The sequence below is a fragment of the Meleagris gallopavo genome, chromosome 7, assembly GCF_905368555.1.
Source record: "Meleagris gallopavo chromosome 7, MGAL_WU_HG_1.1, whole genome shotgun sequence".
NCBI classification, from domain to species: Eukaryota; Metazoa; Chordata; class Aves; order Galliformes; family Phasianidae; genus Meleagris; species Meleagris gallopavo.
In genome coordinates this window covers 13,559,987-13,575,148 of record NC_139410.1, presented here as the reverse complement: position 1 = coordinate 13,575,148, position 15,162 = coordinate 13,559,987, and the positions used below count along the sequence as shown (strand labels likewise).

Genomic DNA, 15,162 nt, shown 5'->3' with positions numbered 1-15,162 from the left:
TTCTCTGAGTGAATGGACATGCTTCAAATTTTCCATGGTGTGTCAATAGTTCTTTTGAATTCTTTCGGAATTATATTGGACAAGCTGTCTTTTTCATGTTTGAAAAGATACACATTTTTGCTGTTTCTCCTGTTTTTTGCTGTGCCACATTTCTACATGTAACAGCCTCTGTCTTTTATCTGGTTTCTCCAGATGTTGATGCAACATGCAAATAGAAATTCTTCAACAGTCTTGTTCTCATGGGAGATCATTAGCATGCAAGGGTCTTTGGGTGTAGGCAATATGGTGAGATTAAAAAAAACAAATACAAAATCAGCATACATAAAAAAGAAACAAAAAAAAAAACAACTACTAAGTGCTGAGCAAAATCCCACAGCAAATGACTGTGATCATAATTTTGAAAATGGGGCCAGTTTCATTTACTCAGGTCTGTTTTCCATGATGATCTTTTTGATTTTTTTTGTCAGCTAAGGCAGTTGGGACTACTGGATTTTCAGTAGTCTGTGTCAGGCATTTTCTGCACCAATGTCTGAGGCAGACAACATACCTTTTATTCCTACTTATTGTATCAGAAAGGGTTAATTTTTTTCCAGCTGAAACTTGTTTGCATTACAGAACTTTGGTGCACACACTAAGAGTAGGCACTTCCATTTTGCTGAGTTTCCTTTTCCTGTTGCAATGCTGACATTGAGAGCAGAAATCATAAGGCCAGAAAGACTGTGTTTTAACATTGGCTGCTTTGGACTATGTGAGCATTTGAGAAGATGAGTTCCTGAAGAAGACTGTGTTGACACTCCTGTTTCAAATGTTTTTTTTCCATAGTATCCAGTAATGAGAGGTCAGGATCTTTCAGCTGCCACTGGTTACACTACTCAGAGATCATCCATTCTACCTCTCTATGAAGTAAGTGACCCTTTATACACACTGGCAGTTAATCAAAATGAAAAAGAAACATATGTATGTACTGTAGTGTGTGCTATCCTTGGGCAGTTCCCCATCTTCAGAGAAATGACTCTATCCTGTGAACAGTGTCAAAAACAAATCAATCTAAATACGTGGAAATACTTTCATGGATTTGTATCGTACGCCTGAAAATGTTTTATTGAATTATTATCTCATGACTTGTAACATCTGTATGCTGAAGTTGCAGAGGTTCTGCTTCACTCACAGGGTACGTTTCAGCAAATATAGTTATGGACTCCATACTTTATTTTATTTTATTTTTTTTAATTTCTTTTCTCTATTGTTTTTTTTCCCTAAGAATACTTTCCAGGAGCTGCAAGTAGTAAGGCGAAACCTAAATTTATTCAGAACTCAAATGATGGATTTGGAATTGGCTATGCTACGTCAACAGACAACGGTTTATCAGCACATGACAGAAGAGGAAAGGTAAAATGATGTTAAAAAAAAAAAAAAAAAGAAGAAAATACTTGGACACTTATTTCTTAAAGAGATGATCTACTGCTTCTGAAATAAGAGCAAAAAAAATCTATTAATTTCAATTTGAGGAGGGTTGGAACTGAGTTTATGCAAGAAAACCCATGTTTACTCTCATCCTTACACCTTCATTCTAGAGTTTGTTTTCCCTGTGTTTCTTCTAATTCCATTTCTTATTAATTGATATTTGTTTCCTCACTTCTGCAGAGTGATTCTACATCTGTGGATTTTAAGGATTTTAAGTATCATAGGATATGTGAGCACAGGATATTCAAGAGGAAAAATCTTAAGCACTTTCAACTTGGATTTTTCTCCTCCTCCTCTGTATAGACGTAAATAAATAAATAAAAATAACACTGTAGCATTCAGATACTTATCCAATGCACAGTGGCCATGCAGCAGGTTACAGATGGTATTCATTATTCTGGCTGTGTTTGTTGACCGTGGGTTGCAGCAGCTGATGTGGAATAATATTTGAAATTGCTAATTTATTTACTTTAGTTGAATCAGCTCATCACTAACTTTAAAAGTAAATATAATTTAGATCTGTTGGCTTCTTTGACCATTCTTTCTGGGTCAAACTGTAGCTTCTGCTTGGAAATTCAGAACTATGTGAGAGAAGTAATGTGATTACTGCGCTGTTCTGTGGTTTTGTTTTTTTTTGCCATTGTTTATTTCATAATGGATTTTGTGCAGGTATGAAGCTGATCAGCTGCAGAGTTTGAGAAAGTCTGTCCGCATGGAGCTGCAGGAGTTAGAGATGCAGTTAGAGGAACGTCTACTTGCACTGGAAGACCAGCTGAGAAGTCTGCACATGTCTTCCCCTTACAGACCTCAGACACACATAGTAAGTATTATTTTTTGCAACAGCATTGTATGTTTTCTTGGTGTAACATGCATAAGTGTAATATTAATATTAATAACTCCTAAATGTAAAAATTCTTACTGTGGAATGGCATCTGGGAATCTAATGATGATTTGTGTACTTTCAGGTTGTATTTTCAGTTTTCAGTGTCTTGGGGAAAAGATGAGTGAACAGAGGGATTTTCTTGCTGTTAATGTGTCAATACATATTTTTGGGATTTCAAAGTCTGAGATTTCAGGCTTCTTTTGCCAGTGCTTTCATGTTCTGAATTTTTGTAGTTTTGGTAGGTAGTGCTCATGTCTGAAATCTTCCTGGGATGGTTATGATTTCTTTGGAGTTCTCCTAAACTACTTTAGGATAATTCTCCTAAAACTAGCGTTTTCTTACTTGTGAAAAGAGAGCAGTGACAAGAAAAGCAGTGTTTCTCTCCCAAGAAACAGTGTGTGCTTCCCTCTAGCTCTGCCTAACCATGGACCAAAAAAACAGGAAAATCCAGTTGTCATCTTCAGGTTTCTTCTTCCATTGCCTTTTGGAGCTCCTTCAGCTGAACATGTGGCTCCCTGCCAGATGGGGAGTAGTTCTACTTGTACAGACACTCCACTAGCAGCTCAAATGCAGTGGGGAGTTGCCGGGGGGAAGTTACTGGCGTCCATTTATTGGTGGTGTGGCAATATACTTTCTCTTTCTTCATTCAGCACAAGGCTGTTCCTCTTTTTTTTTCTGCTGCAATTCTGTCAGCAGCCAAACAAAAGAAGCACAAACAGAAAGCGTCATGTGTTTTTTATGGATCTCATTCCTCTTTCTTAGCCAGTCTTCTTCTGTGGAAGAAGCACAGGCCACATCTTCCTCTTCGGTATTTTGTCATGGGAAAAAAAAATTGAAACCCAAGAACAGGAAAATATGGTATTACTGCGAGTCCAAGCCAAACTTGCATTCTTTGAACCATATGAATATCTTATTTGTAAACCCTTTTATAGAAGTGGGCCAGCTTTAAAAATGACTGAAATAAACTTTCACCAACCAATTTTGTTTCCTGGTTCCAAGTTTCTACTTTTACAGAAAGTAGTCTGAGACATGGCATGTTTATATATTAGATTATAGCAGCTCTGTGAAAAATCCCCAGTGTATTAACCTGACAATTTTTTAGGGTATGTATGGCAGCAGAAGTGCTGATAACCTATCGTGCCCTTCTCCGCTGAATGTCATTGAACCAGTAAGTAGCGTGCTTCATGCTTTATTAAGAAAACAAAGAAATTAATACATTTCTGGTTGTTTTTTAAGTGTTTTATATATATATATATATATATATATATATATAAAAGTCACAAGAGATTAATTTGAGGCACAGCCCTGGAAATAATCATTTGAGTAGTTCTCTAAAGAACAGTTGCATTTTCCTTAAGAGTTAATCATAGCTGTAAGGAGCTGTGAAGCACTATTTGTTTTTAAGAGGAATATGAGGAAGTGAGATGTTTGCATTTAGTTGGCATAATGTCTTTGTGGTGAATTTTCTAGGGAAAATTTTATTTTTCTGTGCAGGTTATGCTAGGAGTCCAGAGTAAGCCCCTGAACCACTGAAAACAAGCAGTACAAAGACTGCAGAGGGAGGGGAAAAAAAAAAGGAATAAACTTGAATTGTTTTAGTAAAGAAAAACAAAATCAGGCCTTTACGTGTATCTTTGTCAGTGGCCCTGGCAGGATGTATCCATATTGCAAAAGTCAGTGGCTTGGGGAACTGCCACAATTCTTATTTATGTTGGCTTTCAAAAATGCCCATTCCTTTTTATGATCCTCTTTGTTGCAGTCATAAAGTCAAAGCATATATTTATTTTATAGCCGTATTTGTTACATGGAGGGAATGAGTAAGTGATTGAATAAATAACAAGAAAGCATAGCTATGTCTGTATGTGACTTTTTTATGTGCTTATTCAGAACTGTTTCTTTTCTCAATCCTTAGGTCTCTGAACTTATGCGAGAGCAATCATTTCTGAAGTCTGAACTGGGTTTAGGACTGGGAGATCTTGGACTGGAAAATCTACCAGCCGAGGGTACGGAGTCTGTATTCTCCCATGGAAATTCTGATTCCTCCTCAGTGTGCTCCACTGCAAGTAGAAAAGCTGGTGTTGGATCCTCTGAGCTAACAGGAAAGTCTAAGAGTCAAAGCAAGAAGTTATACAGAGCTTCTGTTGCCTTAACACCAACTCCCCCAGTGAGAGCAGGCACTGGACAGCAGGTGGAAAGCTCTGAGGAGTTTGTGGACTCCAAACCAGAGATGGAGCACAAACTAGAGAGAGTCCCTCTGGTGCCTTCGTTTGATGAAATCCATAAAAGCGTGGAGCAGGACGAGCTGCAGCAAGTCATACGGGAGGTGAGGAGAGAAGGGTTGAGATCTAAAATGTTTGAATAGTGTTTACTGAAAATTAAAGACAAACTGTGTAATTTGTTGCCACTGGAAATTTCTATTCATTTGCAAGCCAAGGCTTCCATACTCTTCCTGTCCTGTTTTTAAAGACTCGGAGCTTGACATGAGATGTCTGAGCCACAATTCTATTCTCAAGTAAAGCAGTAGAATTTTTTTCAATAACAGTAGTTTGTGTGTAAATGAAGAACAAGTTGCTATTATAAATCCAGGCAAGAAAAAATTTACTATCTCTACTACTTAGTTAAGTATCAGTATTTCAGATTCCCAAGTGAAAATTTCTCTGTCATGTTTGCCTGCTAAAATGCCAGTTTGGATTTATTTTGATTGATGAAATACTGTTTCTTAAACAACTCTGTAGTAAATGTTAAAAATACTTTCCCAGTCCCTCTATCCCAAACCACTAATGACCGCAGGAGTGTAAGTGAAGCAAGCTGAACTGAGATGAGAAATTATTTCAGATGTTTTTCTGGTGCTGTTGGACCAGTTTTGTTGGCAGTCAATGAAAGAGGAGGGTGCTTGGATGTTTCTTTTGTGGGCCAGGTTAATAAACAGTACTAAAATTGCATGCATTGTTTGCCAGTGGCATGACTAAAAGCCTTACAACAAGTAGTATAAATGGAGGGGAAGAAAAAGCAAAAGAGACTTTTTATCAAAAACAGTGCCCATGAGAAAGTGGTGGTCTTTCTCTGTTGTGAGTGCAGAAAGTGCAGGAATTGAGGACTTATGACTTCTAGTCCTGTTCCTTCACTGAAGAATGGTCAGTTAGCCTTTAGCTAAGGGTCCTTAGACTCTTAGCTTTTAGCATATCCCTTGAAGCTTTGGTATGGTGCTGTTATAAACCCCTGTGAAAGAAAACAGATGTCTGTGCTCAGGAATATACAACAGGCCAGGTTGTAATGCTGAGATACCACCCAGGTTTGCTTGCACTGAGGCTGTGAATAACTGAAACCAGCTTTGTCTTTAAAACGGATGAGAGACAGGCTTATTCTGCAATAAAGCAGGAGCTTCAATCCCAGAGGGATCATTTGCCACTGCTTCCACCCTCAGTACAAAAAAAGGCAGAGTATACTAGACCATGAGATATCCTTTTCCTCATTGTGTGACCACAAGACTCTACAGTGTCTTGTTTTTGCAAAGCGGATGACTTGCTGTAGGCTTTACTGTGTGTAGGCACTTAACACTTGCCCTGTGAGGTCTATGAAGCAGAGGAACGTTACTAAGGAATGTTCAGAGTGAAGACGGTGGCTGGAAGTATAACTTGTTTAGCTTTGGATAACTCCATAATTAATCAGAGTTCAGACTGCAAAGAAGAATGCTCAGACAAGTATTAACAGTGAGAAAACTGCTGGTGTTTGGCAGTGAGGTGGAAACCAGCTTTCAATAAGTTATCTCATAATGTTGAATAATACCTTTCCCCATTGGTGTAAGGGGATGAATTAGGGACAGTGTCATTATCCTGCAGACGGACTGATACTGCAGTCAGCTCCTGGTCTCCTACCACTGGGCCTATGACCTCATTATTACTATGCTCAGAATTAGGAACTGAACACCTCCTGGCCATTAGTCATCCTTACAGTGGAGCTTGTGATGCTACAGTTTTACACTTCTGCTTTGACCCCTTCCAACCTCTTGCTGACATCTTCCCTGAAGTAATCATTTTGGAAGAAGTCTTGGGAAAGGCCTTGTTTGTCATAAAATATTCCCCAAGTTCCCAAATTTTCTTTCTGGTCCACTGCTTTCCTTTTACCTCTTTTTGAAGTGATTTCCTGTCTAATGTTCAGAGTAGACTTGGCATGAGGTGCTTGTCATACCTTGGACTTTGCTGCTGATTCTGAGCTAAAGCTAGGATGTTGCATTCGTATCATGTCCTCCCCCTCTATAACAACCTGCATTTCACAAGTTGCAGTGAGGTGCTGCTAAAGGAGGAACAGATAGGAAAGAGAGCTATAATTCAAATGTAATATAAGAGCAGCAAAGACATTAAGGGGAGCTAAAGTGTGGTTATTCCAGCTGATGTTTTCTCTGAGCTTATATGTGAAAGTTCCTTTTTAATGTAATTGGTAGCAAATAGAGGCACAGACTCTTTGCATAGAGATTGTACTTCTGATTTCGTGATGCTGAGGACTTCATAATGCTGAAAGCATCTGTGCTGAAACTGAGAGACTAGTATTCAGATATGAGTAGTCAGCAAATAACTGAGCTTGACACACTACGTAAATGTTTGAGTACACTGAGAGATTGTTCTTCAGTTTAACTTTGTTGGCAGCCTGTTTCAGTTCATCTCTGATTCTGAACCTAGATTTTTCATTGGTTCGTAACTCGTAGTTTTTGCAGAGCGAAAAACTATTAAAATACCAATCAGTGAAATATTTTGTACTTCATTAGAGCTAAAGCATAGCATAAATTGAAATGTCTTCCTTAAGTAGCCCTATTGTTAGCAAAGGAATTTCAGTTTTGTTGTCAAAAGAAAGAAGTCTGTCAGAAGGCATTCTTGGTACATGCACTCACAAATGTTAAACCATTTCTTATTCCTCCCATTCTCTGTAGCTGTGTGACCCCATGCTGAGGAAAGAGAAGGCAGGCAGTGTTGCAGAATATGCCTGGGTGGTTGTTCTGTATGTGAGCTTTGACCTGCGACTAGTTGCTGGCATTAATAAAAACCTTGACGTTAACTTTTAGCATTAATGAACAAGGTCCCTCTGAAAAGCATTTAACACTGAAATGTTAAATGAAAATGCCAAACAGCAGCCTCCTTGTTTTGTTGAAAATACAGCCTGACCTCCACTAGGTCATCATCACATGAGATGCTTACTACGTGGCATGCAGATCACAGTGTGGCTAGGACCAAAACCAGGCTTTCTCAATCCATCCTTTTGCAGTAGAAGATGTGATAGCTTTAAAAGCTTTCTGTTTAACAATAACAGTCATTTTTGCTGATGATTTCTGTTATAAGTGACGCTTAATAAAGTGATCCTTTAAAAATGGTGTAATTTTCCTATCAGTGTTTGGGAAGTTGTACTAGGTCTTTACAGACAGTCTGAGAGAGAATCTTTCCTTTTTCATGTCCATTCAAAGCTACATTAGCCTCGATGTTGATCAAAAAATGTAAATGTCTATTTGGTTGTTCCTTGTTCCTGTTTGACTCCTCATCGTATTATCACAAGCATGCAAACTTGTCAGTGCTGCCATGAAGTGGTGGCACAAGAAGACAAATGAGTAAAAAATAGTTCTGGAATACATAGATAAAGAATAAGAGGATTCTGAAAAACCTTATAGCATTTTCCATCAGTGACTGAAGATCCATCTCCAAAATTGCCACTGAGGTACATTTCAGTTCCAGAGAGTTCATTATAAGCAGTAGCATAAGATCATAATAATGGCAGTTCTTTCACAGCAAGAAAGGTTTATTGGTTCACTCTAGTACTATAAATGTGGAACTCTGTTATTAATACAAAATTAAATATTAGTGTTGAATTAATGTAGTATATGTACTGTAAATGGGTGGGTTTTCTCCTATTTCAAATGATCAATTTTTCATTCAGCTGCTAAAAGTACGGCTGGTGTGCTCGTTGACTGCCTTCTGTCCTTTGTACAGAGGAAGCCTTGGCAGAGCGCTGTGTCCTGTGCACCTTGCCCTAAATTGCTTGTAAGAAAGAAGACAAATATTGGCAATTGTCATGACAGGCACATGGGACTGAGTCAGTGCAGGAATCGATATCATGTCATGCAGGAATGACCTTGGGTCTCAAAAGGAGTAGTGAAAAGCAGCAGCAGAGTGTGGTGACCTTGCCTGAGGAGGAAGGTGAGAGGCGGAGGGCTCAAGTGATTCACAAAGGTTGAGTGAGAAGTCATTGGAAGAGCTAAGAGCAGAGCAGGAGCTGCTTCCTTTCCAGCCTCTGCCTCATCACGAGACTGTCTGTCATACTAGACCATTTACTTGCTAATTTGGGAAGCTTTTATTCGCTTATTCTGGAAAGTGATGTTTATTTCTGTCTATCCGGTGAGAGGAGGGCATAGAATGCCAGCTTTGAGTGTCCTTGGAGATCCAGCCCTGTGATGCTGAAGCAGAACAGAAATGAACAGAGTTTTGGGGCCGAGACTTGTTGGATAGCTGGGCTGTTGTGTGCTGTAGGCTCTTAAAACCTATTCTACCTGTTGTAGCTGGTAGTTTTGTGCGGTGTATCTCCTTCTACAAGTTTCCAAGTCTGGGAGGCACTTACTGAATTGACTGTGGTCCTAAAGCTTTGCACGTGTGTGTGCGTGTGTCGGCGTAGATATCATCAGGAATTGTGGCTGTCTGTAAAACAGGTCCTGTTGAACACTGGCTTTTTTGTCAGCTAAACACAAGCAGTTCAGCTTTAAACCTGTTTCAAAGCAATGTTGCAGTATCTGAATTTCAGCTTGATGCAAAGTAGTAGTGAAATGAGGAACGTTGCCACTAATGGTTTAAGGATTGAATTGCTTGCCAATGAGGACCAGGGATAAATAACCCGTTGCTAATTCTGCTGCCACCCTTCTGACGTCGTTGCTTAATCCTTTTGACGCACCAGGAAAAAGGGAGACTTACAAGAATAATTGCAAGATGTTCACAGAGATGGTGAGAGCTACGCAAACATGGCAAGGCCTTTGTGAAGGCTAGATCTGAGTAAATATCCTCTGGTATCAGTGGGGCATCAGAACATGAAGGGATTTTGTTACTAGTAAAACCAGGATTAGAAATTTGGGCTTTTAATACTTTTTTATTTTTATTTTATTTTATTTTATTTTTGCATTGAATCTCACATTCATTACAGCTCCTGAAGCACTTGAAAGCTACCTCTGAAGTGATACTGAATGGTATTTTCTTTACAGATGGTACTTCTTTAGAGATCGGTTATTTGTGCCAAGAAATTATTTGCCTTTTATGATAAAGAAAAGAATACAGCATTGCGTAGCTGGGCTGGTTAGTGCTTATGTGACTGACCCTGGCTGCCAAGCTCTCACCTGCCTACATTCTTCCGCTGTCTTCCTCCTCACCTGTCCCCATAACCACTTCTCTCTTGTTGGTACTTCTTAAAATCAAAACCATCCAAAAATGAGTGGGTGACCAAGATTTTTTGTCTTTGCTGCTGCAAGTGTGATTAAGATTAGCCTCCTCTTCATTTATGTGAGGACTGCAGCCTATCTTCATTGACTTGGGCTTTTCTTGCTGTGTAATGCCTCTGTGAGGTAAATAGATTCTGCTTCGTTTTCAAGAGTTAATTCATATTTTAAAAAAAGCCTGTATATTGTATGCTTTTAGTGTGTATATCCCATAATGGTATTTTCAGAACTTTGCGTAGTTGAAATACATTTTTCTTAACATAAAAAGAGTATCCCTGAATGGAAAATGCAGGTATATTTACCATCTAGAAAAATAAAGCTACTTTGCTTTTATATGATTTGCAACTGCTTTAAAATTGCTAACAGTTATTTTTCGAAGGGGAGTCCTCTTATATTTTTCATTTGCATTTTTTAAAGTTGACTTCTTGGTGTTACATATTTTAATATGTTGATAATGTCAAGCATGTCTGCAGTATCAGTTTGTTTTATCTGTCGGTTATGTAGCTTACTGACCTGAAAAATTCCTCTAATCCCTTTCAGATCAAGGAATCTATTGTTGGTGAAATAAGACGAGAAATAGTAAGTGGATTGTTAGCAGCTGTATCGCCACAAAGCAGATCCACAACTGCAAAACAAGATGCCCAGCTGTGAGATGGGTACTACAGGTAATCTGTGAATTTGCTAGAACCATTCAGTAACTCACTGAATTCTTTTTTTCTTACCTTCTAAAATATAATTGTGAACTTAAGTCTTACTTTTTTTGTATATTCCCTCTCAAATAGAAGTGATCAATACTGAAGTTTTTTAAATAAGGGAGATATTGATAATCCTAGACAGCTTTAGAAAATTTGGTTTGTAGTTTGATCTATCCTACTGTCAGCGTTCATGTAGTGGTCTAGTATTTTTTGTTTTTTGTGTCCTTCATGATTACCTTGAGCTCAGGGAGGAAAGGTTTAGATTAGATGCTGGGGGAAGCTCTATACAGAGAGAGTGGTGAGGTGCTGGCACAGGCTGCCGGGAGTGGATGCTCCATCCCTGGAGGTGTTTAAGATTGGGTTGGATAGGGCTCTGGGCAGCCTGGTCTAGGATGGTGGCCCTGCCTCTGGCAGTGGGTTGGAAATTTGTTGATCCTTGGGATCCCTTCCAAACCAAGTCATTACTTACGATTCACTTGTGAATACATCATGTGAGAAGCTTTGTTATTTGCCTGCCACAGACATGATCAAAGTGCATACTCAAGCATAGCAAGCAAAAATCTAATTTAGATATATTTATCTTGCTTTTCTTTTCTGTAAGGTTGGCTGTGGAATTCTGCTTTGGGCGGCATACACTGGTGAAGTGTCAAGTCGGTTTTGCTTCAGGAGATGTTAAAGCTGCTGAGATAGGCTACTTGTGTTCAACGCTGGGTTCTATGATGTGTGCCTTTCCTTGAGTACATATATAAAGACTTAGACACTTTAACTCATTTATTACTTTCCATAAATCATCAATGAAACTGTGGCTCTCTGAGAGGTTTTGTATTTATTTGTATTTCCCTGTTGTAAATTTTTATGTTGCTAATTTCTTAAAGTGATGTATCATGAAACTTGAAAATTTTCAGGCTTAACCAGTTTATAAATAACGTGCTCACGTTCAGCTTATCTTCAAAAAAAAAGAACACACAAAACCACCACCATAAAAAAAAAAAAAAAAAAAACAACACTGACCTCTATGAGGTATTTATTGTGCAATAACTGATACACTTTGAGAGCTTGAAACAACCAATAATTGTTTCCACTGCTGTTACTTAGTGCCACTTCAAAAGAAGGAAAATTTCCTGTTGTAAAAATTGCTCTTAATTCTTGGAGCGGTTACTATTAGCAGAGTGGCTGAACGACATGAGGTTACTTAAAACTACTTAAAGTTCTGACACTGAAAGCCTTAGCTTTATGTAAAAGACAACTTTTAACTAATTTTATTTGCTTCTTTACTGTTTGCCCATCTTGTAGAAAAGTGCCTTATTTTAAGCATTGCTTTTTTGTCTCTGTGTTGACTGCTCTCAGTCATTCCAAGAAGTTCTCTTCTGCTTTGTATTAACAAAATGCAATAAAAAATACTGATATTCTGAAAGCAATTAGGATGTGCAACTTGTAATGGATGAGTGACCTTGCTTGAATTATGAGGAAAATGGAAAAATATTTGTTTCCTTCCCTGTCCCTCAAAGATTCTATTTTCAGTTAGCCTAGTGAACATGTGTTTGTTCCAATGGAAAAAAATTGGAAGTTGTTGGACATTTTATGTGGTCACATAGACATTTAGTGGATATGTAATATCCCATTGTACTGTGCTAGGAATGTCTTTATTCCTTTGCCACTTCCAGCAGCTAACTCTTTATACTGTCAAGGTCTTTAATCAAGAATAGTTTCAAATGTAACAATATTATATGATAAAGTTTGATTTTTAATTGTGTTAGGAAGACACCCAAGGGCTGATTTCTTTAAAAAAAAAAAAAAAAAAAAAAGCAACAAAAAAACACAACAAAAACATGTATATTAAACCAATAAAATATTTATTTTGCCTATAATCTGTGTCAGTGTTTTTCTGTAATTTATTTTGTGCATCTTAAGCAAAGTAAGTTATATAGAGTTGATCATATAGTACATAGAATGGAGTATGGTAGAAAGCCTGGGATGTGGGTTTCAGAAAGCTTTCAGATATTCGATGGAACCAATGCTCTGAAGAAATTAGAGAGATAAATTGCAGAGAAATATTGGCAGTTAAACCAAACTCTTCAAGTTTTTGACTCCTGTTCTGGCTTTCAAAAATTTGCTTGGGCTCATCTTCTCCTTGGAATTACTCTGAGTAGCACCAGGACTTTCTTGAAAAACTCATGGTGAACATTAAAATATAAACTCCAGCAGCATTTATGCATGGCAATTTGTACAGGATTGCATGTTGCAGTGAATTTCTGCTTTCCTTTGCAGCTTGTGTGAGGATGTAGCTTCACTCCAAACGTCACCCAGAGAACCTCCAGCCGGACTCTGGTGCTGCAACCAAAGATTGCAAATGCATAAAACCAAAGCTTACCCAAATAACTGGAACCTCAGAAGCTCCCCTTGTTCCCCAGTCAGGTTAATTAACTAACACACCCTGCATTAAAGTGAATCCTGTACCCCTGCACTACCTGGTGGTATTCCAAGTAAAGTGACAACTATGGCTCTCAATGGAGCGTTGGAGTAGAGCACTCCAGGAGCTGGTGACCATCAAGGAGAGGCTGCCAGCAGCATCCTCTGTGGGTGAGGCAGCCCGGCCTCTGTCTTTGCAAGAGAAGTCACTCATATACCTGAGCCCAAAGTAGCTGGGTCTCACGGGCTTGGAGCTCATAAGAATATTCAATCTCGGCGACTTAAGAGTCTAATGTATAATATATTGAGACACAAAAGCTAGTGCCAATTTTTCGTTCAGCTGATTTGTGAGGTTCTGGCATAGTTTAAAATAAACACATTTTAAATGACATTTCTAAGCCTAAATTGCAAGTGGTGAATATGTGAGCATTTAATTTTCCATAATCCATAGGTTTCTGCCACTCTTAAAGACACCACCATCTAGTATTTTGAATGGCATTTATGTAGATACAGGAATGCCTATAAACATCTATTTTAAAACAAAACTGTAGTGGCCTCCTGCCACATTAAGCTGAACTGATATCAAGCTCTATTGACATTTCTGCTCATGCCTTAGGAACAGCTGTCATTATTATTGGACACATGCCTAACCTAGGTGCCTTGCCCTGTCTATTCAGCTGTAATGATTTTCTGAGAAAGGATGGTTTTTCTTTTGCTTAGCGATTGAGACTGCTACTTTCCCTACAAATTAATGTTGTCTTTTTTTCTGCCAACCTGCAATTTGATATGAATTCTATGCAGTTTGAAACAGCTGTTTCAGTGGTGATAAATATTGCTCAATCAAATTTGCTATGAATAAAGCCAGCAGTAATGCCAGAGAAATTTTGGATGCCTTTCTAGACATTACTGTGATGGCAGTCTTGGTGACTGGCATTGGCTGCAGAAATGTGAGACAAGGAAAATGTAAAAGCTAGCTGTTTTCTATGGGTACACGACAACTCTGTCTCTATTGGTAGCACAGCAAGTAGTCTATTAGTACGTTTGACCTGTGCTGAAATCGGGTGGTGACATCTTGGCATTCGGGATCTGAGGCAGGCAGCTGGGTACACAATGCCCTACACGCTGCTAGGCTTAGTGCTGCATGACCTGTGAGTTGCTACTGGACCGCGTGCGGCACTGTGCCCAAGGCCTGGGATGGAAAGGACTGAGGATGACAGGCAGCCCTGTTTTGTGACTGGGGATAAGTAGGAAGGGAGGCTCCTGCTGCTGGTTGTTCTGCAGCTCTGCTTGGAGAGATCTTGCATCTGCAAAAAGGAATGAAAGACTCTTGAAGCTTTTCCACATCACTCTGCTGACCAAAGCCTTCACAGAGAGGAGGCTGTCCTGTATCTTCTGCTTTCTATCAAAACGCGTGGTGTGCAAGCCCTCATTTGTGAGACAAAAGATAATCAAGAAGATGGTGCAAGCCACATGCTTCAGAAGGAATGTTTTTCTCCAAATGCAGTCTCTTTTAAGGTGAGAATTCAGACCTCCTTGATAAAATCCAGCCGCAGTTGTTAACTGGTATTATTCTACTGAGTCTTGCAAGGCAGTGTTTGTACTGCCTCTGAATTTCATGTACTGCTGAAAAAATGGCTTACACTTAAAATGTTGCATAGGTTAGAACATTCTGGTTCATCGAGTTTCACGGATGAATCAATTTCAATGAAATTGGCCAAAGGAAGATACCGATGAGAGAGAGGAAACAGGAGCCCCAGTCAGAAATGAGTAATTCAAGACATAGCTTGCAGTGCCAAACAACATTGTACCTAAACTTCTGGTAAGTTTCTCTTTTGGAGGAGCTTCTTCAATAGAGAACAAAACCCAAATTCATAAAAAGTGGATGATGATGTGAAATAACTGCTGGCTTTGGCCCAGTACAACACTTCTTTTCTGAATTAACATGACAGTTAAAATAATATGTCATTTGATTTTCAGGAAAACAAGAAACAGATCATTTTTGCACAGTGCTTATTTACTTTGATGTTTCAACGTGAATGTAGATGTGATAGTAATTCTTTATATTCATGCTATAGAATAAAAGTGGTTGGAATTGTCAGAAGAGAAATTGTAATGATGAGATCAATACCTTGTTTTCTTTCTTAAAAAAAAAAAAACAAAAACAACTTGCTAATTCCAAATAAGTTGTATATCTTTCAGTTCTAAGTAGATACTTGCTGAACGATGGAGACTATTATATGCAGAAACATCCT

General features: G+C 38.6%; 2 protein-coding genes across 4 annotated transcripts in view; both read left to right on the top strand.

The window, feature by feature from the left end:
• ITPRID2 (ITPR interacting domain containing 2) overlaps positions 1-11,505 on the top strand; it is a 40,043-nt gene extending 28,538 nt beyond the window's left edge. The window contains exons 13-19 of the mRNA XM_085227562.1: positions 823-903; positions 1,262-1,389; positions 2,134-2,284; positions 3,450-3,515; positions 4,260-4,670; positions 10,347-10,471; positions 11,103-11,505. Of these exons, the coding sequence (XP_085083688.1) occupies positions 823-903; positions 1,262-1,389; positions 2,134-2,284; positions 3,450-3,515; positions 4,260-4,670; positions 10,347-10,457 (948 nt within the window). The 3' untranslated portion in view covers positions 10,458-10,471; positions 11,103-11,505. The remainder of the gene's footprint in view (positions 1-822; positions 904-1,261; positions 1,390-2,133; positions 2,285-3,449; positions 3,516-4,259; positions 4,671-10,346; positions 10,472-11,102) is intronic.
• Positions 11,506-11,650: 145 nt separating this feature from the next.
• Positions 11,651-15,162, top strand: part of PPP1R1C (protein phosphatase 1 regulatory inhibitor subunit 1C) — a 51,025-nt gene continuing 47,513 nt past the window's right edge. For all 3 annotated transcript variants that reach the window (XM_085227564.1, XM_085227563.1, XM_085227567.1), the window contains exon 1: positions 11,651-14,729. The gene's annotated coding sequence lies outside the window, so the exon portion shown is untranslated. The remainder of the gene's footprint in view (positions 14,730-15,162) is intronic.